At 36.2% G+C, this 25,928-nt stretch overlaps 1 protein-coding gene across 5 annotated transcripts in view; it reads left to right on the top strand.

Moving 5' to 3' along the window:
* The window catches only part of UHRF2 (ubiquitin like with PHD and ring finger domains 2), a 78,760-nt gene that overhangs the window by 3,028 nt on the left and 49,804 nt on the right, over window positions 1-25,928 (top strand). For all 5 annotated transcript variants that reach the window (XM_063423923.1, XM_063423927.1, XM_063423924.1 and 2 more), the window contains exons 2-3: window positions 10,509-10,751; window positions 15,994-16,256. In XM_063423923.1, coding sequence (XP_063279993.1) covers window positions 10,509-10,751; window positions 15,994-16,256 — 506 coding nt within the window. The remainder of the gene's footprint in view (window positions 1-10,508; window positions 10,752-15,993; window positions 16,257-25,928) is intronic.

The raw sequence follows: 25,928 nt of genomic DNA, 5'->3' as shown, positions 1-25,928 counted from the left end.
TCTTTTCTTTTACTGCTGGAAGAACCTACCATTCACATGTGACACTGAAGATTGACCAAGATAGTATTGCTCTATAACATGTACAGGGCATCCTGTGTTCTCTGGGGCTCCACAGTTCTGCAGAGCTGAATAACTCTACTAGCCACAGAAATCAAGGCATATTCTAGATTGAGGTGGAACTTTCAGAGAAAGTTTTTTTAATTCTTAACTGCAGTTAGCCAGAGAAGTCTAGTGAACATAGAAACCTGCAGTGATGTCTCTTGCTTTCCCTGTTGAAGATGGTGGATCATTATCTGGAAGGATTTTCCTGTAGGGTCAGAATAAAACATATTTTAATCTTGCCCCACTACACAATTCACATCTAATATTTTTCTGGGTTATATATTAACTCTGAGTAAACTCGTTCTTAGAGAAATTCAGAAAAGCCAGATGACAATCTTGATTTCCAGCAGCATATTCTATCTCCTGACTGGAAAGAACGTGAAGCTGTTCTTGAGACTAGAAGTTCTCAGTTTATTAATGAAAATGAAGGCGGTATCTTGGCATTTTGACCTAGGAGAGCAGAGCAGATTTTCTGTAGAACCAAGTTACAATCATTGTGGGATTTATAGTTTCTTTCAGTTACAATGCCGGGAAAATAGAGCAGCGTAAATACATAGAAGTTTAAATTTGAAAATGTACCAGAGAGCTTAAGGTTTTCTGTAAGACTGTAAGAGTATTAATACCTACTTATGTTTTGCATGTAACTAAATGTGCACTCTTGTATTTCAGTAATATCTACTGTTTGTGGAAGATAAGAACTAATGTCTTTTGTTGGCTTCTCTCATCGTCCCCTCCCACCCTATTGGAATTTGAATTTGATGAAAATTTGTAAATTACTGCTATTAAAACACCCCATTATTTCATTATCTTTTCCTTAGCATTTACCAGAGTAGGGGAAAAAAACACTGGAGCTCAAGGGTTTCTTTGCCAATATATGTAGGAGTCAGTGACTGAAATGACTTTTGAAATCATTAGTTTGTTGGTGAGGAAACCACTCCTAACCTGTTTCATGGGAGACTGAAGTCAGCAGGAGGAGGTGAGAATATTGAAGCTATTTATTTACTTAAGGTGAAAGTTGCTGCAAATCAGGCTTACTTCACTAGAAGAAATTCAGCTCCGCTTTTGTGCGTGAAGAAGTATGGTAGTATGCATCATGCTACTTAGCTGTGCAAATTGAATATTTAAATTCTAGTTTGTCAGACCTACGCTGTAGTGTCCAAGTATTTAGGGTTTTGTTTCTGTAAAATTTAACTGAAACAGTAGAGGGGTAAGAGGAGTGGAGGAGCTTTAGCTTTGCATGAGAATATGCTTGTGGTAAAGTATGTTCAGTAAAACACACAGTTAAAAATCTGGCAGTAGGTCATACCTTTACTGTACAAGACCTCTAGCTTCTGGGTGACCTGGCCTGGTACAGCCCATAGTGGGGGGAATCTTATGTGAGTTTAAGCTTCCAAACTTCAGGTTTGTATACTATATGTTTAAGTCCTTCTTAATACGTACAACTTCGGTGAATTTCCCTGAGGCTAGGAAAGCAATACTTGTGAAGTCGTTCCCTCAGGAATGGGAGTGCTAAGCTTATTCATAGAACAATTGAGTTTCTTAGCACAGACTCTTCCCAGCTTTATTTTGCTTGGAAAACTGTAAACATTTTCAGCTGAAGCTGTCCAAACCCCATCTGCTTCAGGCAGAAATCTGGGGTGAGAAATCTTCAGCTGGAGCAGTTAAGTCTTTTATTTTAGAGAAACAACTTGAAGAAACCTTAGAAGGGGAGTAATTCCCATTCTTTGATGGCATTCTTTAATGGTAACAAGTAGCTCTGTAGTGTGAGGAGAGTCATCTGGAGTCTTCAGGTCAGATATGATCAGACTGCATGCCAAAATTCCCAACATAGTGAATTCATGGTGTATACTCAAAACTTACCTGATAGGAGGTTTTGTAGGCCTGTGAGTGAGTTTTTATTATATGATTGCAGAAGTTTACTGTAATCATCTTCTTGTTAAATTAGTACTGTAAAGCTACCAATGCAATTTACTATTCTTGGGTATGATTGCCTTTGTTATTTAAAGCATCTAAACAAACTGAAGGCAGAGCGAAGAGGCATAGGTGAAAACAGAATACTTTATACTGTTTTTTATATATTATTTAAGTATTAGTAACCTGAAAGAGCATTATGTAACCTCTAAGAAATTGCAGCCAACTTTAGGGCTGTATTTTACGGCATGTGTATTTACTCCCAGAATCACAGCATACGCTGAGTTGGAAGGGACCCACAGGGATCATTGAATCCAACTGTTCATCCTGCACAGGACATCCCCAAGAGTCACACTGCACACTTAAGAGTCACACATTCACATAATTCAGTTAGGATATTTTAGTACATGTACTTTTTAAAATTAGTCTGGAAGCTCTTAGAAAATTAACATTTTTTAATATTATAAAGAACTCCATAAACCCCTAGATGCAGAATACACTCATGCAAGATCTAGACTGACAGCTAGATGATGAGGATTTTTCATGAAATATGCAGTCAAATGTTGGTATCAATAATACAGATGGAAGTTACGAGAGGATTCTCTTCTTTAAAAGCTACTGATTAAATCTCAGCTGTTAATGATTTAACTGTAAAATTATGTAAAAATGTAGTTGGTTTTTGGTTGTTGTTGATTATGGAAGCTTGAGATGATAATCAGTTCTTCATTACAGGTGTCCTCACAAGCAGATAGCCATTTGTTCTCACTGCACTGCTGTTGCTGAACTTCAATTGCCTTTGCTATAGAAGCCCATACCGTCATACAGGAGGTACTTGACCCTTCTCATCTAATCAGCACAGGGATGGATGATTCTTTCTGTACTTCTGAGGATCTCTGTGCACCATTATATTTTGACATTCTTGCGCTTTTTTTTTACTTTTTAATGACAGTATCAAGTAATCCCAAAGAGCATCCAGAAGACAGCATGAACTTTTATTTACTTAATTAGAAGGCTCTTTAGAATGGCAAAAGAAGAGAAACCTTGCTGCTCTAACTTCCAGCTAGAAGTTAATGAGCAAATGTTCCTTAAATGGGATTTAGAGTTGCATCCAAGAAGAAACTACTATATCTAAATTAACAATTTTTTCTGTATCTCTGTAGCAAAGGAGTAAATAATCTTCAAAACATGAACTGCTTTTTAAAAAGTTTAACTTGGGAGAGGTGCAGACTTGAACCCCCTGAAGTCATTAGTGGAGGCTGAACATAGCTGCCTTTACCATGATTTTCTGATAAAGTCAGGAAGTCTTTTCTTGCAGCTCTTATCTTTCAGCTGTTTTTGTGTTCGTACTAACCTTGTACACTGGAATCTATTTTGGATTCTATTTATTTCAGACAAAAAGGTAAAATGTGTTGGCTCCATCTATATACTTTGCAAATAGTTCTTTAGAGAAGGTGTAAAACCCTCTTGTTTATTGGCCAATGTAGGCTTTTGTTCTTAATTTTAGATACAAAGCTTCAGATGTCAGTGTCTTCTCAGAGGAAGCTAGTCTTGTTGATTGAGGACTGTGTCAGCAACAAGATTCTGTATATTTGGTGTGACCTTGTTGGGATTTTTGGTGGTATCACATCTTCAAACGTTCACGTAGGTTGCTTTGAAATGTGAGTCTTTTGGCAAAAAACTGACAGAAATAAGTCTAATTTGGACCATACTCTCCAGACAATAACTTGTTTGGTTACTGTGTTATAAAATGTTGTGGTCTGTCTGTATTCTGTTTTGGATGAATATGAATGAATATATGAACTCAGAGCCTGTCAGAGTTGGTTGTCCAGATAATTCACCAACTTCTGTATTTCTCTAAAGCGAGAGCAAAGGAGGAGTAATGATTTTATCTTTTTTTAATCTTTTTAATTGATGAGTAAATTCTCCTTCTTGAAATGAGGGAATGATCTGTCATTTGCATCTGTTTTTTGACAACAAGCCATGAAATGCAAATCAGGACAAAAAGCACTAGTAGGTCTAACCTAGGGTTTCTTTTTTTATTTCTGAGGGTGACCCATGGTTTCTTTGGTATTTCTTTTCAAGCACAATAGAAGTTATTTCCTATTTAGGAAAGTAAATCTGTGTTGTAGTTAGTTTTTGTGTAAAACTAGTAGGTGTAGCTATTTGATTTGTGTTAGAATCTCTGCCAAAAATGCCAGTAGCATTAAGGAGGGGAGAGTTAGGAGAAAACTTGCAGGAATACCAGAGTAAAACCAGTATGAACAGAGTGTGTTTATGACTGCAGAGTGTATATGTAAAAACCTCAGTTAAATGTGAAGAGAGCCCAAGCCCACACTTCAGAACTGGTCTGCTGTCTTCATATGAGAAGGAGCTTCATGTAAACCTTGTAGATGTGCAGTCTCAAAGATATTTGCCTTCCTGTCCTCTTAATAAAATTGTTCAGGGCTGGAAATACCTTGCACGTTCAACAGTTACTGATATGTCTGAAAAACATCACTGATGGCATCAAAACTGCCCCATGTATCAGAAGAATATGGGATGTTTTAGTAGAATGATCACCAGACAAAATATTTTTTGACAGAGCAGACTGTATGGAACTTGTAACAAATACTGTTAAACCTACAGTTGCTTGAGGAGGAAGTGGATCTCTCAAAGTTGCATGCATTTGGAGACAGCCTATATTAAATACATAAAGACAGTAACTTTCTTAAGGGGTTGGCTACTAGATTCCCCCTTTATTTATTCCCCCTTTTGTCTCTGTTGAAGCTGCGACCATTGTACTTCTATGTGAAACAGTGTCACTGTGCAGTTACTGTAAAAACCTGACCATGTGCCTACTATTCTGAATGTGGTTAATAATGTATTTAAAGATACCAGAGTCCTTAATCATTCTTTTGAATACGATCCAGGTGGAGGTTACAGTTTTTTAATGTGAAATTAAAAATACTGGTCAGGTTCTCTTTCAGCTTTGAAAATGTAAGCAAACTGAGCACACTCTGAGACTGGCTGAAGTCCATAAACTAGGGCCCAGTGTTGGGTAGTACAGGTTATTGAATTGTTTTTGTCCTGAGCCAATCCCATTGCCCAAAATTCACTATTACATACTGAAAAGCTGAGTTTTAGTTGAGTTTTCAGTTACTAGGTGCTGAAGAGATTATGTTAGAGATGTGTTAGAGATATGTTTGAATGCTTCTGTGGAATTTAATTCCAACAGCCTTTTTCAGGCAGGAAAAATTAGGTTTGTACATCAGTCTTAAAGTGGAAAATACATGAAGTTCTGAAGTCCACTTTGCTTTCTTTCAGTAAGTACTCAGCTGAAAGTTACAGTTCTTGGTTTCTCCAGACTAATACTCTCTGGATAACTCCTAACAAAATGTTAACAAGGTTTTTTACTAAACTTGAGCTTGAAGATCTTTACCTTTACACATTTTCTGTTAAATTTGCCAGGTGCATGTAATGCCTATGCAGAATAAGACTGATGTCACTTAACTTTTCATTGTACTTTGTTAATTAAAGAGCTCATCTGCATTCATTATAGTTTATTTCATCTGTATTGCTAGATGCAGGCACATTTCTTGGGAAAGAAAACCTCAGAAGATGCTTAAAGGTGCACTTTCATAAGTGATTGAATATCTTGACTGTCAAGTGCAATGGCTGGGTGAAAGTCATCAGCTCCTGGATCACAATTCAGGATTTAAAAATTATGTGCTTTCTAGGTGATCTCTCTACATGCTGAAGAAGCCATGAGGAGCTGTCGTTCTGCTGGGACTGGTAGTTGATGTGATAGTAATTGGTAAATTAATTGTCAGGCAATTTTTTTTTACCCACGTAATGCAGTAGCATACCACACTCAGCATGATTATTCATGTTTATGTAAGTACAGCTTCCACATGCTTTTAAAGTAATTTGTGGCTTGATGTTTCAAGTTCTTTTAACAGTGATAGTAGGGAGGTATCAATTCCAGTATTGTATTGCTGTGGCTGCCCTTGTGTAGTAGTGTAAACACAGTGCTGTGTTACCTTTAAGTATTTATAAAAACCTTCTCTAGGACTATTTTGAAATTTGTGTCTGTAACGCATGATGATGAAAATACCTTTGAAAGATGTAATTTGTTTATCAACTTACATGTATTTAGACTAGTGGTAGTATTAGATACAGTAAAGCTAGTTGCTCTTTTGTGTCATTTTATTCAGAATATGTTAATGAAGCCTTAAAGGCTTTTGAAGCATGCCAGTCTTTAAGAGGAATTGAAACTGAAAGTGAAATCTATGCTAAGGAAACAAATACGTCCTTTTCTTACTACAGTAGGATCAGAAGAGCTAGTAACATTTCATAAATTAAATGTGCTGTTCAGTTATTTTTGCTCTAGTACCTGCTTTAATCACCCATTTAGAAATCTTAGCTGAGTTGAAGGAGATTGATTATCTGATAGTTGTGTGATTACTTTTGTTTCTCATTTGCATATATAAACTTATGAATGAGAAGTAACCTTAAATGCTTATTAAATGTGTAATGTTTCTGTCTTATCTTTTAATGTCCCATCTAGGCAAACGTACTTTTAGGGAATCTTCTTAGTGATTTTATGCAGTAGAATGGGATAAAATTGTCTATTCTAATTCAAGAAAAAACATCATATGGTTCTGCTCTCCTGTGCGAAATGGATTCCTTTAAACAGTTTTCCAACTTTGTTACTCCAAGGATTTCAGTTGTCAGTCCTGAAGTAGTGCTAGGCATAGGTATACTTGCAGGTTCACATTTCAGTTCTTGCAAGTTGAAAAGCAAGTGATTGACTCTACTGGTTGAGTTTCTGTGGTACTGTACTTTGTTTCTAGAAGCAGGCACTGTTGCAGTGTATCAACTTGGTTTAAATGTATACAGTTGCTCATATTCAGAAACATACTTCTTGCTCATTCAGGATGTGAAGTATGCTTATAGTAATCTTCCGTCTGTTGTTGTGCTTTGAGACCTAAGTGTGACCTCAGTAGTCACAGAAGAATCTAATGCCATAAAATATTCCTGCAAAGAGTATGAATTATAAAAACAGCAGAGAAAAAAACAAACCACAGTAACTTTGGCAGAGCATAGAATCATAGAATGGTTTGGGTTTGAATGCACTGTAAAGACCTCATTCCAAATGCCCTGCCAGGGGCAGGGACACCTTTCACAGACCAGATCGCTTGAAGCCCCATCCAACCTCTCCGTGAACACTTCCAGGAATGGGGCATCCACAGCTTCTCTGGGCAACCTGTTTCAGTGTCTCACCACTCTCACTGAAAAGAATTTCTTGGTGATATCTAATCTGAACCTATTCTCTTTCAGATTTGAAGCCATTGCCTCTTGTTCTGTTACTACATGATATTGTAAAAGATTCCTCTCCATCTTTCTTGTAGGCTCCCTTTGGAACTGGAAGGTCACAATTAGGTGACCCTTAAGCCTTCTCTTCTCCAGGCTGAAAAATCTCAATTTCCTCATAGGAGGGGTGCTCTATCTTCATCCCTCCAATCATGTTTCTGGCCGACTCTGGATTCGCTCTGAGAGGTCCATGTCCTTCCTGTGCTGGGGACCCCAGAGCTGGATGCAGGGCTCCAGGTGGGGTCTCAGCAGAGCAGAGGGGCAGAATCCCCTCCCTGGCCCTGCTGCCCACGCTGCTTTTAGTGCAGCCCAGGACACGTTTGGCTCTCTGGGCTGTGAGTGCCCATGGCTGGGTCATGTCCAGCCTCTCCTCCACCTGCACCCCCAAGTCCTTCTCCACAGGGCTGCTGTGATCTGTTCATCGCCAGCCTGGGCTGATACCGGGGGTTGCCCCAATCCAAGTGTGGCACCTTGCACTTGATCTTATTAAACCTCATGAGATTCCCATGGACACACTTCTCCAGCCTGTCCAGGTCCTTTTGGACATCCCATCCTTCAGGTGTGTCAGCTGCACCACTCAGCTTAGTGTCATCTGCAAACTTGCCGGGAGTGCACTTAATCCCATTGTTGGCATCTTTAATGAAGATTTAATTAAATAACGTTTGGATTTTGAGCCATTGACCACTACCCTCTGGATGCCACCATCCAACCACTTTCTCAAACCTTTAATAGTCCGTTTTTTTAATAAATTTATTCTGTAAATTAGACAACTTTGCAGTCATCAGTTTATTTGGCTGACTATTTAGTTCATGTTCATCAAAACTGACTTCGCCAAATGACAAAGTATTTAGGGTTGGAAGGGACCTCTGGAGATCATCTAGTCCAACCCACACCCACCAAGGCAGGGCAACTTTGAACAGGTTAGTAGGAATGTGTCCAGGTGGCTTTCGAATGCCTACAGAGGGGAGACTTCTCTTACTGTTGTGCAGGACATACTGGGGTGTGTGTGTGCGTGTGTTGTTAGGGAAGACAGCTTCTTACTCAGGGCGTCCTGTTACATCTTTTTTTCTGTGTATGTTAAATATAACATACACATTCCTGGACGGATTCTTTTTCCCCTCTTTTTTTTTAAAGTTGACAGGGTTTTTTACCTTTCATGTGAATAGGGAGGATTTACTTGTGGATCAATAATATAACTTAGTCTGCAGTCATAACTGAAGAATAGATTGTGAAGACAGGACATTTACCTAGCTATTGTAAATACTTCAGGGTTTTCAGATTTGCATCTTTACTGAATTAACTTTAAATTTTGAGCTGAAGTACCTTAAAATATTTTTCTGTCAGCCTGCACAGCACCTGTCCTGAGAGAGCAGGAACAATGGCAGGAGAGCAAAGCTCTCATCTTCATGTTGCTTACATACCTTTGGTCTACCAGGAACAAAGTAACATTTTTTTTTTCTCCAGTACATTACCTTTCAGATTTCCTCACACCACAGTATTCTAGGAACTACACTGTAATCTCTGCCACAGTCTGTACAGTCCAGTTGGAACAGAAAAATGGAGAAGTTATGTGTCTCCAGTAACATCCAATTTATTCATTATTTCAGAATTGGTCTGTTTTGCAGATGTACTGCTGAACTTTTTAACCATTTTGCAACTGAGAAAAATCACTTAGGAGGGATTTAATCTTAAATGTGGCCTGGAGGAGTAATCAGAAGCAGTAGCAATGTGGATATCTCCTCCAGTGTGCTTTTGCAGTATCATTATTTGGCTTTGTTTTGGGTTTATTTGTAGTTTGAATATAAGAATAATGCTTTAAAGCTTATTGACAGTGAAAATGCTTGTGGTGTGAAAAGCCCCCAAATATGCATTGTAATAGGGCTGCAGGAACACTTCTATGCCCTTTGTGAAAGAGTTCTCAAAAGTGTAGGAACTTATGACATGGTGGGACAGAAAAGGTTACTTAAGCAGCTTGCTTCTCAGTATGAAGCACTAAGTCCAGGCATATGAGGTGGTGCTGGTAGACACCTGGACAGTCACAGTTACTGGAGATTTCTGCTTTAAGACTTGCATTGCTTTGATAGTTACAATATGAAAATCTTCAGTATGATTTTGTGTGCTGTGTGTTGATCTGGTTAGAAAATGGGCAGCTGAGCAAGGTTCTTTCCTGGAACTGTTGATCATATGGCTGTGTCAGCTTCAATTGCTTTAACTCCAACTATGAATACCCATGTTTACAGGTCCCAAGTGTGGGTACAGTAGTTATCAGCAATAAGGAGACTTAAGTTTTTTTGCAAGATTTGTGGAAGATCTGGTTCATTGTTTGACTGTCAGCTTCTGTTGATAACTGTCCCCTGCCCTTTAGAGTTGTTTTGAAAAAGCAGAGGGGACGGAGAAAGAAATTTGGATTCCAACTTGTCTATCCTAAGATCGTTTGAATGCTAGAAACTATTAGTGAGAAACTGGAGAGGTGCTCCTTTTTTTTCTTGTCAGTTCCTTCTTGCCCCATTTTCTTGTTGTATGGATATGTATGCCCATAAGCTCATGAAAGCCATTCTGTTTGAAAATATATATGAAACATCAACTGGTGTTGAAAATAACACCTGTTCTTGAAAAAAAGTGTAGATAACTTTTTTGTTGCTAGAATAATTTCAAAAGACATGAGTTTTTTAGTTACGCATGTTTTTCTCCTACTGCAGTGTGAATTAAAGTGTAACTGATACTTACATTGCTATTTCAAATCAATTCATTATACTTTTGGGTCAATCAAATCTGTTTCGAAGGTGCTATAGGTCATTAAGGGTATTTAACTGAACAAAGCAATAGTACTGCTTCTTGAGTTTCCTAATACACGACTTCTCATTTTTTTGGTGTTTCTTAGCTTAATCTTAGGTAGGTGACATCAGTCTGTAGAGATGTCTGTTTCTAGTTTCAAGCCTTCCACTGATTTTCATTGGATGAAATTATGGCTGCAGTTAGCTTCAGGAGTTTGTTTTTTCATATACTCAAGACATAGGTTTTTACTGATCAGTAAGAGATGGCTTTTCTCTTCTGGTCTGTGCAATTATTGTCTATAAAAAGATTTAAAAACTACTTAACTGCCTTAAGGTAGAGTTTTACAGGTGCACATTTCTTTTTGACAGCTAGAAGATGGACACACTTTATTTGACTACAATGTTGGACTAAACGACATAGTTCAGCTTTTGATACGTTCTGATTCTGAAGCTCCTACCACTGCCTCTGTGACAGATCAGGATGGAGAAGTCAAACCCTCTACTGTTTCTAATTGCAAGAACAAAGTCAAAAAAACAAACAGTGGATCACCCAGTCAGCCATCTACATCATCTCGCTCGTTTCTCATTGATCCTGGCATTGGATTGTACAAGGTATGTACAAACTTAAAAAGCTTGCCTCACTCCTGTGGATTTATTTTTAGAAACTTGTTTTATTGTATCGAAAAGTGTATCATCATTGCTTTCTTTTATGGTTTAATTTCCCAATTTGGCTTAAATGAAATTCACAGATTTTAAACTGACTCTTGAGGATTCATGAGCATGTCCTTTGTACCAAGCTCACTTCTCAGGAGAGTTCTCAAACTCTGACACACTGTATTCTTCAAAACACATTTTTGAAAAAGTTTAGAGTAGCTGTGAAACAAATACTTTCTGGTGGACAAAAGAAGCTAACAAAGAAAATGTGTTAAAGTGTAGCTTTTGCCCTTCATTTTCTTCAAGCTTGCCAAATAATTGTTTTAGTTCTAATGTTTCAGTGCTGCATTAGAACTAGACAAATTGTGGAAATACACAATTTCTTTAAGCTGTATGTTATGTAGTGACACCTTTTTTAATGTAAGATTTTTAGGAATTGCATACCTAGTATTAATTTGTAGTATTAATTGTACCTAGTATTAATTAATTTTAGTTTTGTACCTTGTTGAACTTTTCAGTATTGTCGTGAAGGATTACATCAGAATACCAGAAGTTTAATTTAAACAGAAAAGGGGCAGTTTCCAGGTTGCTAGCTTATTGAATATTTAGTAGAATGTATGTATATGAATGTATCTATGTATATCTATCTGTAGGGAGTGATAGTATTTCACCTCCTCTTTGGGTGTTTCTCTTAGATAAGACATAACCATAACAGTAATTATTTTGCTGGAAAGTGTTGAAATTACAGAGAAGGAAAATGAGGTTGAGGTTGCTATAAATGGGCAGACTGCTATAGTGTTGCCTTAAGTCCTTGAAAAATTGACAAACCTGGCTGAGAAAACCATGAGCTGGGCCCCTCTCTAGTTTATCTTGCACCTGGCTCAAACAAGGTCTAAGGATGGAGCGATGTCTGGAGTGAAGCAGAGGCCACATGGCCCTGCATTGTTTCAGTGGGGTGCAGAGGAGCACCTGCACCAGCCATTATCCTCACTCCCCCTTCACCATGTATAAAAAACCTTGCTAAAAGTCTTTTTTCTTCATTGACATAAGGATGTGCACAAAGACTATCAGTCAGAGAGCCTTTACTGCCACCTCTGCAGATGGACCACATTTATTTTACCTTTTGTATCAACTGTAAATTTTGACCAAAAGTTACTAAGATCTTCATCAAGTGCTATTTGCATAATTTTCACACACTTACAGACACTGGTTTTCGCACTCACAAAACGAGAACTTGTGTGTGTAAGACCACAGTCACCACAACCCCACCTGTAACATGAAATTGTTCCTTTTGGATAGGACCAAAAATTATAATATAGAAGGGCTATTCTGGGGACAGAAAACAGAGGGGGAAGACACCTCTGCTTTCTTGGGATAGGTTGATGGACAGTGTCTCTCTTCCTCTTCAGAAAGGGCACATTTAGGGTTTTATACCTCCTAGTTGCATTGGAGCAGACCCAGGAATATTTATTTACACACACACATGAATATTTATTAATGTTTGGGGTTATTTATTATTATAGCCGAATATGTATTTATATATATGGATATTTATTACTCTATATGAGTATTTATTAACATATATGAATATAGGTATTTATAGTGCTAATAGATCTCTGTTACTATTACTTTCTGTCATGACACATATTAATGCTCCATGGTTAGTGCATTGCTCACTGGCAATCCTGAACGCACCTCCTGTTGCTTCAATAAACTGCACTATTGGTGAGTCTGGATTGTGGGTGTTGCTGAACACCACCACACCTAGTGCTGAATTAGTCAGAAATCAGGCCCAGTGGCACCAAGCCCTCTGATCTCTGAAGACCAGCTGGAACACCAGGGAGTTCATTCTCTGCCAAATTTCTGTAGCCTTAATGCAACAGAGGCTGCCACACATATACAAGGCAACTTCAGTTACAGTTCTGTTCATTCTCTGAGGAATCAGGGAGTCACAAAATGAGTACTGAATAGCATGAATATGGAGACACAAGCTTGTGTGCTTCCGTTTTCTTCTGTGTCTATTTATTACAATGTGAATAACTCCAGTTCTTCACTTCCAAAGCTTTACAGTTAATCAATGAGTGTAAAAGGTAATATGAGAAATGACGGGGAGAATGATGGAGAGATGGGAGAATACAGCAAGTAGACTGATCTGAGGAAAAGAGTACTTAAATGTTTATTTTTCAAGAATGTTAGATTTCAGTATGTTAAATATCAAGTAGTCTCTTAGCTGTTTTGTTCAGGATTAAGGCAGAAAATGCAACAGATAATGATGATATTGAAAAGCATATTTAAAGAAACCTATTTTATCAAGTCAGCTGAAATTTTTGTGATGGCTCATTGCAGAGCCCTAACATTTTCTCCTTCTTTACTTGTGAAGTGATTACTTTCTCAGTCAATGTGTTTTCAATATGTCTAGGGAGAAATTAAGAGTATAGTAATTTCACTGTTTGCTGTTTATGGATACTGGTATGAATGTATACAGAGGATTTCTTGTTACACTATTTGAAAACCTTGAAGGACTGTATCTTTACCCAGTATCGTAGTTCAAAGATTGTAAACTTATTTAATAGAAGTTGGTAAAAAAGGCCTAGGACCCAACAAACTAAGGTATGTTAGGCGGCTAAATAAGAGGATATATTTAGTGATTTTGCATTTCATTGTCAAACAGTAAGGAATAGTTTACTTACTTGAAGAAATGTTTTCTTGTAACTTACTCTCGCTGAGCAAAGTCCTTGTCCTCACTGGATCTTCATCCAGAGCTAGACTCAACAAGATACCTGTTACTCTACTCCATGGACTACTGTGGATAGTCCAAACCTCTGTGCCCTGCTCTCTCTTTCTGATTTCAACTACCAGAAGGAAATTTAGTCGGTATGGAACCTGCAATTAAAAAAGCTATAAAAAATAATGGTAGAGTTTGTATTGGAAATAAGTTTCTAATAATTGAAATATCATTAGGTGGTTAAAATACTGTTTTAAACAGAGTTCCTCTGTGTGGTCATTGTATATTATGTAAATTAGAATGCTTTAGGTTGTTTTATATCCCAGTTGCACCTGAAATCTGTTACAATTCCATGGGCTCTGAAGGACTAGTAGTGGATGGATTTATGTGCAGCTCTTGTTCCTTATTACTAAGAATTGCTTATGGTGTCTGGTCTGAGAACTGAGAGGCCATCCTAAGGTGGACTTGGAATGAGTTAACAACACTACCTTGGCTAAGCAATGGTCAAAAAGAGGAATAACAGGATGAGTTGCAAGGGACCATTTACGCTACCAGTGGTTTGGGCATGCAAGAATGATGTTAGAATAAAAGAAAGCTCATTCAGAAGCATGTATGTATTTCATTTTCTGATTCTCACATGGTCAATTTTTCTTTCAAGAAACACTGACTGCAGTAAAAACATTTTAGCCGAGAACACTAGCTTGGAATAAAAACCACATAAATGGAATCTGTAATTAAAATCAGTGTTTGTTTAATACTGTTCACAAATAGCTACTAATAAAACAGTTCTTAAACCAAACACCACTCACAAGAAATAGTTGTATTATACTCCTCAGAAGTCTGTGGTAATAATTATTTGCTCTTACTCTTTGCAAACATTGGAAGTATGTGGTGTAATTATTCACATCAAATTATATATGCATGTATTATACAGGAATGATTAAGGGAATTTGCATTGATGTATTGTTTTGTTATTATTTTTCTCCCCTGTTTTTTTTCTGTTGTTCTGGATATGGATATGATATATTTTAACTTGGCTAGCATGGCTTCTTTGGCAGTTCCGTAACTGATCGCAAGAAGTAGTAGCAGATGGGAAATCCTTAATAGTGTGTGTCTCATTCAGCTGTATTTTGGAGAAGTAGTCAAACACCACTTTGAGCTGCAACTAGTTAAGACATGTAAGATTGCATAGGGATGCATTCATGAAGGTTCCTTTTAGAAGTACCAGAGTGTACTGTTTATATTTAAAATAGATTGATAGATTTAAAATAAGGCTTTCTCTGACTTATCATGTGGCTGAAATTGTCATCTTGGTAATAAGCTGTACTTTGAATACTATAGATTCTAATAAAGGAAAAATGAAAATACTCACTGATATTTTACATATGCAGAAGAACAAAACATTAAGTTTTGTGAAGTTATCTGAAGAAGAGGAATGACAGGAATAAAACAGGAAGGAAGTATTCCTTTAATGGGACAAACATGTTAGCTCAAACTTCTGTCAGATTCTAAAGGTTTGCTTCACTCTAAATACTAAACTTACTGAGTTTTGCTCCTGTGAAAATATGGTAAGATTATTCATATCTTAGAAATTAGCCTTTGGAGTGTGTGAGAGTCAGCATCTGTCTGGCACAATGTTGGTACCTGACAAAGACTGTAGCTTAAACCATATATGTATTTATGTATATGCATATCTATGTGTGTCTCATATTGGTAAAGATTTTGTATCTGCATTAGTTCTGTAATTTTTTTTTTATAGTTGGTGTACTGTTGAAGTGGTTTTTAAATCTTTTCTTTCAGCATTCTCAGTATTATTACAGGAACATCTGTTTATCTGAACACTTGAGAAAATACAACATGATTTAGAATAATAAAATGGTTTGGTTACTTAATACCAGTAATACTGTGAGTACAGAAGGAAGAAAGTCTGGAGATGAGTTTAATTTCTTCAGTCACAACATTTTGGCTGACTGTGGTGACAACTTTGTTAGATAGTTTCCTGTCTGTCCTTGAGTCTTTAATGCTTAAAAAATCTTGCAGGACAGAAAGGTAGAAATTAAGTAATAATTTCATGTTAGAGGCTCAGGAAGGTCTGTAGACCCTTTGGTTTTGAGCTAGTATTTTAAAACTGTGTGTGCTTTTCACAGCCATAAGGAACAGATGGTGGAACAAGAGGAAAGGATAATGAAAGAGATCAAGCTAATTTTCAGATTTGAAGGGAAAAAAAGTTACCGTTGCTTTTTCAAATTACATACAAATTATATTTATGCTAGATTTTAACAAAGGATTTGCACTGAAAATGCAAATAAAAGTATTTATGATAGCATGTTACTTTAACTTGCAATTAGTTATTGTGGTTGATTGTTTTACTGATAACAAAGTTAAGCAGTAGCATAGTAAGTTGTCTTACTTATTTTTTTCTTAATTGGTATTTTATAAAAAATGCATAAATTCATTATTGAATTTTCCTTTTAGATAAATGAATTGGTGGATGCCCGTGATATCAACATTGGAGCCTGGTTTGAAGCTCATATAGAAAATGTTACCCGAGCAACAAAGGGACATAAGAATAGTAAAGCTCAAGGGAAGAGTGGTAACACTTACAAAAGGACTAATGGAAACTTAAATCAAGATCATTCTAGAGAAAATGCAAATAATTTGGACAGTACACCTTCCACATCTTATTCAGACTGTATGGACACTGATGAAGAAGCTATTTATCATATCAAGTATGATGAGTAAGTGCTCCTGATACTATTTTGAGGACATCACATATTGTTATTTGGTTTGTGCAAACCAAGAATTTCTTGAAGAGGCTTGGAATTACAAAAAGCCAGTTCAATATTGCAACCAAGAAAAAAAATACTAAAAAATTTATAACACTTTTCAGCTGGGTATAGCAAATCCATTTGCAGTAATGATGTTTTTCATACCTAAATACTTGTGAAATATTAATGTCTTCTCCTCATAAGAATATCCTTTCTATATAAGAATATACATCCTTTCTGCATAAGAAAAAGAAACCATATACCCAATTTTTTACTGTTGGTTTTTTTCAAGTTTTTTTAAAATTTTTTTTATTATTTCCTATGTATATGGAATTCTCTAAATAGATCTGAAGGAGAGCTCCCATTGAAGCAAATTTTTGTTACATAATTTGGATTTATTTTATTTCAAATAGACTAATTGTGCACTAAACTTCAGATCTGCACTTACAGAGATTTGTTATTGAGAACTTTGTGACTAAGGACTTCAAACTTACCCTGAACTGGAGACAGGGCATTAAGGGTGGGGTTTTTTAAGGTTAGTTTGGGCTTTTTTTGTCCCTTCTCTAGTAATCAAGAGCCTGCAATGTGCTGGTGGGAAACCTTGCATTTGAAAGGATTTTATATTTATGAGCAGGTTTGCATCACTTCATTTGCTTGAGAAATTGCTCTGAATTTTTGGTAATAAAGTGTTAAAGCAGTAATTAAGCTTCTAAACAAGTAAAATTTTAAATTAATTGAGTATTTTTAATCTTTGATATTGAGATTAGTAAAAATAGTGTAGTCTGTGGAATGCAAAATTGAGGTAGAAGGATGCAAAGTATATTAAATATTAACTAAATGTAGATTTCCAAAACACTTTTTCGAGTAACTATTTCTGCTTTACATATTTTAGTACATAACTCTGCATCTGAGTTACAGAGAGCACTTTTTTCATTGTAATAATAATAGATCTAACTTAATGCACTTTTTTGACTCTATGCTAAGTTTGAAATCCATATCTGCGACTTTAAGCATTTTACTTAAAATGTTAGCGAATTAAATTGTGGAAGTAGAAATGCAAATACTTCAGTGAGTATTGCAAGAGATATTTGAAAATAACGTAGTCAACAAAAATAGATCAAAACAAAAATATTTTTCCTTGAAATTAATGTCTTTGGTGTGATTTCAAAGACCTGTCTTTAATGTTACTTGATTTTACGTTATTGTGGATATATGTAAGTTAGCAACAGACAAACGTTTCTGAGAAAGTGTTTGTAACTGTTGCAGTGAAATCATGGTTTTGTTTTGTAGATGCTGTTAATTTTTATAAGTTGGGAGTACAGAAGTAGAAAAAGTTTCAAAACAGTTCTTATTTTTCTTTGGTATAGTCTTACGAAACTAAAAGATTGACCTCTGTTAATGTTACTTTACTTTCAGCAAGTGGAGACAGTCTTTTTACTCCTACAAAGTGGAGTATGTATAGCAGTTGCATACACTTAGCCAGCAAAATTAAGTAAGGCACAAAAGCATAATGTGGCAAGATCATCACACTTAAGGTGATCAGTCTAAGATATTGGAAGTTAGAGCTTTTGGAAAAAATAGTTTCTAGAAAGTGCGACATGTACATTTAAGAGTGATAAAGTTTTTGGTGGATGTTCCTGATACAATTCTTTTGAGGTCTCACTTTCCTTCTTCAAGTGTTACCCAACATGCACATTCTTATTGTAACTACATTTGTGCCTGTACCAGTTTGTTTTCATGCATGAGTATTTACCTTTGATGTCTGCAGACAACACTTGTATTCTACCACCTCTTTGCTTGATGTAGGTAAGTAGGAGGACCATGGTGTGCTTTAACGCCAGTTAAACAATTGTCTGCTAAGAAATAGATTAATTTATCTCTTCACTCCTGTTCTTCAAGCTTCATATCTTATTGTGAGTACTATGCCCTGCACAGTTACTTGTGCATGGGTATTTTGTTTTTTCAGGTTTGGATTAAGCATTTTGCTGCCAGATGTACTTGGCATTTTCTAGTCTATACTTGTGGTGTTGTTTTGGAGAAGTTCTCCTTTTTATCTCTGATGGATGGTGGCTCTCATGGGTGACATAGTTTCAGTTTCTTCTTTCCTACAACTGGTATTCTTACAAAAACACTGTCCATGATTTGAATAGAGTAAAAATGACTTACAGATGGAAGACATAAGCCTGGTGCCAGTAAAGCCATCAAAATTACCTTAATACATTGGAAGGACTATATATGTCAGAGGTGGGCACAGGTGCACAACTTCTCAAATTGTAACTAATGCTTTTTGGCCTTCCAGTTTGGGAAAAAATCACCACAAAGGTTACATTGAGGAACAGGTCACCTGTAATGCATTGAATTGGTGTACTCTACCCCCTAAATCAGTACGTTCTCCTATAGCAGTTTTTCATAAAGGGTGAAGCAGGATTTGTCCTTTTCTTACGTGAGAAACCTAGCTTTAGCACCTAGATTAAATATCACAAGTCCTGTACAAAACCTAAATGCTTTGTTATGCAGTTTTAAATTTCATAAAAGTGTTCTTCCTCTGAGGGACTCGGTGCTCATTTGTTCCTCTCCATTTCTAGTTTAAATAGTGTAGTTACAGTGAATGTGAAAGGAAAAAATATGACAGAGCTCTTTTTGCAAAGAGTACAGTTAAGGGAAATTACTCTTTCTGGGCAAGAATTAATTATAGTAATCTCAAAGGGGTAGCTAGCTTTTGAGTAAACAGAGCCATGCTACCAGCTGTGACTGCCGCAGATAGGAAGTACTACATATTCCTCTGTGATTTTGTAGATAACAGCACTGGTGACTTGGTTCTGTAGTGATTTTCTCCCACCTCTTCCACCACCATGCCCAACCCCAGCTATGTGTTTAGCAGTTAACTAAATTGCTGCAATAGTTATAAGACCCACATATTTCTGCAGAGAGAAAAAAAGTTAGAGCCATTCAGAAGAACAGAACTCAGTTTCAGATTAAACTGGAGTCACAATTCTCGATAAGTGCAAAGGTTTAAAAGACTTGTACTTGTTTGAGAGCCCTAATTTCACCAGTGAGGAACAGGCCAAAATACCAGTTTTACCAATGCTGACCTTCAGGCAGTATCAAATTTTTTGGCTATGTAACTTCTGCGTGACAGTCCATCTTCTTTCAATTTTCTGAATGCAAGTTTTTCCCTGGTGGCAGCAGTTTGAAGGTGTGTTCCTGTTTTTGTCAGTGTATTTCCTCCACTTAGACTTTATTCCCTGTATTTCCATTTCGTGTTCGCATTTGTGGGTATCACAAGGAGCCATTAAACAGTTTGAAGTCCAGGATGTGCTATCAGGTTTCATACAAAACTATCATACATTTCTTTCTTCTGCTCCCAGCAACTGACTTCAAATACAGAAGAAATGAACCTGTCTTGAACATAAGCTGAATCCTGATTTAAAAGGTCTTGTGAGGAATCTCAACACATGCTGACATCCTAAAGTTAACTGAGAGCTGTAGGTGATCTCCACCACAGCTTGCTTAGGAATCACTTCAGATCAGGAACAGGACATTTCAATAGCTCAATGTCATCATAAGGACATGCCTACAATGCTGTCATATCAACATTTGCCTTTCCATCTTAACTTATTATATGTCATATTTGTTACTGATGTAGCACTGGTTATAGTGTAAGTAGTTTCAGGAAGACAGTTCTCATTCTGCAAGTATTAGCTTCTTGATCATTAGCTCCCCAAAGCAACAGGATGACTCAGGGCTTTACCCTAAGTAATTGGATTACAACCAAGTAATGTCTTTTCCTTTCTTGTTTCAGTCATTTGTAATAACGTCTTTCCATTTAAGAATGCTCTCAGCAGAAGCCACAGGAGGCTGGATGTTTCTGCAGCATGAGAAATTCCAGTATGACAATTTATATGCAAGTACAGATTAAGTATGACTCAAGTGTAGGAAACTTTTTTCAAGGCCATTGTTTTGGCTGATGATATTCCCCCAGGTTTTATAACAATCAGAGAATTTTATTTTAAACCATGAGGTAAATATCTGCGTCATATGCAATAAAGTACTCTGTGGTTGTTTCTTCTAGGGAACTAGTTGCTTCTGTTTACTTCATGCTTAATGTGAGCGGTGGAGTGATGCCCTTGGATTTTAAAGGTATACAAGTACACATACTAAGAAAATTAGGATTTCACTGTGTTGCCACAGAGGTCAAAAAAGTTTAGTTATCCTATGTGGATGAAGCAATATGCAAGACACAGTGTTACATCTGGAGAGCACAAACTGTTCTGAGGTGATGAGGAGAACAGTTCTAAGTACTACCTGGTCAAAAAACAATCACTTTCTACTTGAAAGTGTTATCCACAGCTGAAGAGACCATCAAGAGAATAATAGCATTAAACTTGCTATTACTTTCTCAAGGAGTGGTTTGAAGATTAGACTTGCTGAATGGGTCCATTTCCTGAATGTTTTTAATACGAAATTTTCAGATATAGGTAGTAGGCTGGGATTGAATAGATTGTATCTGAGAATTCACATATTCACAACCAATAAATTGATTTTTTGAGATCAAAGGACATTATGAGCTGTTGTCGATGAGGTAGCCCCTACTTCTTTCTTATACTTTACTTTCCAGTTGTGTGCACCTGATAGTGAAATTGCATTGAATTTTGTGGTTGTGTGACTGTACAATGAAGTACTCTTGTTTCCTAATATATCTAAAAACTAGTGTTTACTAGGTAAATGTTACTGAGTTTTGTCATTCAGTCAAATAAATTTGCCCAGTGGTGCTGGATATAGGAAAGATTCCCTTCTTATTTGAGAGGTAGCTGCTTTGTGCAGCATTAGTGATAGTTCATAATGCAAACTGTTCTGTGAAGAAATTCCAAAATCTATTCCTTTGCATGCTATGTGTTTCTCAATTAACCCTTGTAAATGTTTAGCTGAGTTATTTGACTTATTTCTTTGTATACATCAAACACAGGAAAGAGTGCGAATCAGGAGGATGCATGGTGTCAGATTCCTGACTCAAGTTTCATACACTGAAGTGTGGGGACAGGGATTCCTTTTAAAGGACATGAAGTTAATGGCTAGAAACATGACAAAATTATGGGAGCTATAGACTGTAGTTGTATTTATAGCACTTACTTTCTTTTGTTTATCTTGGACAGTTTAGAATTTCAGAACAGAAGGAGGAATGAAAGCTATATTGTCTGCTAAGTAGAATGTTAAGACAATCTGTTCCTAAGGGTAACACATACTTTTTCTGACCTTATATCGGTCACAAACTGTTTTTATAATTAGTCTGAGTGACTACTTGGAGCACCTCTCCTAGCTATGTAGTTTTGTTTTCGAGTTCCTAATATCAGTGATTAGTTTGTTTACTCATTCAAAATTTTTACCTCATAGAGATTATTAGGCAATGCTAAAGTAATAAAAGAGCTGCTATGTCAGATGTCTTTTTGCATATATCCGCACTAGAAAATGTGCCATCAGAATCATTCAGATTTGAAAGCATTTTGTGGGAGTAGCTGCTCACTACTGCTCTTCATTTCAAGAAGTCTGTTCCTTGTAAGGTTATTTGTCCCATTTGCAATGGGTTTCTGACTGCATAAGCTGTATTTTATAATGTCAGAATATGTGTATGTATTATAATGTGGGTTTTGACAACAGGCATTAACTGTAAGACTTGGATTTCTAACGATGTAGATGCCTTGTGCAAACTGAAAAGGAAATAGTTTGAGGAGACAATCTAGGTGTTATGTCTCTTTAGAAAGGATTTGAGCTAAGAGAGGGAAGCTTTGCTATCCTGGTAGGTGTTTGAAAGAACAACTAAAATAATTACAGTTAAACTTTTTTGTTGTTTAAAACTGATTTTTGGCTGAAAAAATGGTGTGGTTAGTGAGAATAAGATTGAATTTTACTACTTATTAATTTATCTTGAATTAGCTGTAAGTGTTCTTGAATTCCTTAGGGAAGTTTTCTCAAAAAATGCCTGACTTGTCATGCATGACTTGTCTGCTATCTAGTGTAGTAAACCTGGTTTTCACTATATTCACATTACTTTAACTTGGAATACCATAGTATTGTATTAAAAATTGAATGTTCTGTGTATTTCTTACACTTCTGAACTTCTGTTTTGATACTTTTATTTCCAGGTTGTCTCTTTTCAGAGTATCTGTGTTGTCCACACAGCGCAGTCATGTAAGACTAGAAGTTATTTTTTCTTGAAATTCAGAATTAAAGTAATTAGGAAAGTAAGATAGTTCTCCTCAGGCTTTTAATATGGTTTCTTAGTGTTTAAGCTGCATAATTCTGTAATTATTAGTTGTTAGGTAAGGTTCTCAGAATCTTGTTTATGTTCTGTGTAACTGATTTTTATCTTTATTGATGTTCAGTATGTCTTCCTGTCTGTCTTTTGAAATATATATACTTGTTTTTCTGTAATAAATAATTATCAGATCTACTGTTTTTTGGAAGTGCACAGGTACCCCAGTGATTTTTTTCCCATTCTTAAGTGCGGCTTACATGGTCTTCCAGTACAGTGCTTTTTGAAACACTATGTTAGCTATCTCAAACGCTACAGCAAAACTGGGCTGATTATTTCCTCAGGTTATAAGGGTGCAGGGTGGTAGTTTTTATACAGTTCCACCTTCTTAGCTTTATCTCTTTCAGGAGTTCATTCCTTTCTTTTTTATTTTTGATTTTGGCCTTCTATTCCTACATTCCATGGTTGGAATGACTCTTTTCTGAATTTTTTGATTGAGAAAATGAATTATACTTTCCTTTTTTTAATATTGGAAAATAATTTTTTAAGTTGTGCATCTGTTCCAACACTCGTCACCATACTAGTACAGAGAATGTATGGGGAAGTCTTTACTTTTGTTCCCAGAATTTTATCTTTCCAGTTCTAGTTGTTCTAGTAATAGCTGGGAGAGAAGTGTTAGAGAGTATTTTGCAAGGTCTCAGTAAATTGAGCAGGCTTAGGTTTATTCTGACATGCAACTACTATGTGTCCTAGCATTTGAGCATTTTTAGGAACCACATCCAGCCATCTGATCAGAGCCAAGAAATACTGGAGTTTTTGCTTCATGAATAATTCTTTGCTATGGAGACTGTCTACATAGGAAATCTCAAGAAATTCTTGCTATGCTAGTGTTGGAAAAATTACAGGGAAGAATTAAATCAGAGGTAAATAGAGACATCCTATGGTGTGCAATATTCATTAAACTCTTATGATTATGCTTGCTGGTATACCTCCTTTTTTCAGTATTAGTTGCCAAATATCCCAAAAACATGGAAAACCAAGAAACTGTCCACAACTGCTTTAAATTTAAAGTTTTAATTATGACATATAATCTTCATTTCAACTGTACCAAATTTATGCTAGTCTATTTAAAACATTGCTGTGAAAATGTTTGTTTTCTCTTGACTGTGATCTTAGGATTTTAAAGGTAACTCAATAAATGAGAAAAAGCTTTCAGCATATGTTCATGTCTCACAGTAGTCTTTTATTAAAGCTTCCCACAATGGGTAAGAATTAATTTTTTCTTAATTCTTGAGGCTAAAATACTATATTTTCTTTATATTTTGGTTTATCTACGTAAGTCCACATATTTGTATCGTGTGATTCTATGCTTAAATATTCTTGCATATTTTAAAAATTAGGTTTTAAATTGTGTGACTTTTACAAATGGCACATTAAACTTTAGGAAAATGAATGTGAGGTGGTAGAATTTTCTAATGTGAGTGTAATTTTTGTTTTCCATATTCAAATGTGTTGTGGCATTAGACACATTTGAGGGCACAAGTTCACTGTGAAAGTACTCTTTACTTATTAGAATAATAATGAATAGTGGTACTGAGCTTAAACATACAGAGTTTAACTCTGCAAGTTTTATCCTAAGTCAAAAACTTGTGGCAAATACTGCTGCTGCTGTTCTGCTTGAGGCTTATGGACTTATCAATTATGGACTAATGTGAGGGGTTAAATAGCTGGTAGCATTCACCAGCAACCATAAAAACATTTCTCTGTGTGTGAAGGCACAGCAGTGAAAACATTCAGTATCTGTAACTCTCTTTGCAAAAGAAAGGTAAAATGTGGCAAAAGAAATCTCATTTGTTTTTTTCTAAATTTTGTAAGCTTGTGTTTCTGACCAGCTAATTAGAGGAAAAACACACTCAGTGGAGAGTCAGCCTTCCTTTTCTTCCTTTGGAAAACAGTTTCTGTTTGTAAAAGGGGATTTCTGGGGTGTCTTCTGGTAAGTGGTCTTGTTCTAGTCAGTTTTTTCATGAGCTACTTTTAAGAACAATGGTGGAGACATTGTTAACGATGACAGTCTTTGAAATTCCTCAGCAGTCCAATAGGAAGGATCTCTTTTGAGTTGTATAGAGGTGAGAAAGATAATATAAATCTGAATTTAGGGAAAAACATTTGTCCAAAGCTTGCCCAGGAAAAACAGAAGCTGAAGACATTTTACTTTCAGAAGAGAATAGATTTTTCAGATCAAGGTTAGGTGCCTATGGATGTGAACTTGTGTAAGTCACATATTTTGATTTTTTAATAGTGACAAGGGAACTTCTAAAATGTGTATTGGTTATTTTTATCATCCCATATATATCTTACTTGATTATTTCACTGTATATGTATACATAAATGGTGTATATGTATACAAAAATGGTGTATATTTTTGATCTATCTTCTCTAGTTTCCTGATATTTACGCGCTATTTTGGTTTCAGAGTTCAAGTAAACTGACTCTACTTATTGTGTTCTACTTGCTGTCTTCTACAAACTTTAGGAAAGGTTTACTGCAAACTTTGGAACTGATCAAGAGGTCACACATAGCTGTCTTAAGAATTCAGTAGCCTGTTGTACAATAATGCAATGTTATTTAGTCACTCAATAAAATAGGCATGATCTCTATAGCTGTTTTTTGCTTTGTCTTATTACCTGTAGGTGAATCAATCATATATTTTGTGGATATTACAGTTAAAATACTAATAATTAATATAGTAGAATGGTATGGTAATTCTTCTAGGTGAAAGTTGCATGACATAAAACCTTAAATGTTGACTTTTCAGTATGCATTGAATTTGGAAACAACATGGATGAAAGATCCTTAGGAAATGTGGAGAGTTAAATTGTATGTAACTATTGTTTTGGTAATGACTTAATCCCAAGTACATGTCTTTGTATGATGTAGCTTCTCTTGTGCAGAATTTTATCATTAGGACCTAAAAATGTTGGTGCAAAACCAGGCTTTGTATTTAACTTTTGCAGGTAGTTAGAGATGGGTTCTTTTACTTAGCCATTAGTTTATCCTGAAGGTACACCCATTGTTAAACTGTTGCAGTCTTCTTTAAACAAAACTGTCACTAAATCTGCACCGTCCCCCACATCAGTTGTAGCAACTGTTGTGTTAGATTTAATAGAAGGCATAAAACAAAGCAAGATGAACTTGTATAAAATGTGACAAGTTTCACTGGTGGGCCTTCAGTCAACTGTTCAGGAGTAGACATCCTGATGTCAGGCTATAGTCTGTCAGTCTCATGCTCTTAAATGACAGTAGTTTTAGTATTTCTTCCTGTAGTAAACCACAATGGGCGGTTTTCCCTTGAAATATTCTTGTTTGCTGTAGGGGGAGGCATGTTGCAAAAT

This window comes from Prinia subflava, chromosome Z, assembly GCF_021018805.1.
Source record: "Prinia subflava isolate CZ2003 ecotype Zambia chromosome Z, Cam_Psub_1.2, whole genome shotgun sequence".
NCBI classification, from domain to species: domain Eukaryota; kingdom Metazoa; phylum Chordata; class Aves; order Passeriformes; family Cisticolidae; genus Prinia; species Prinia subflava.
This window is presented reverse-complemented; position numbering and strand designations above follow the sequence as displayed.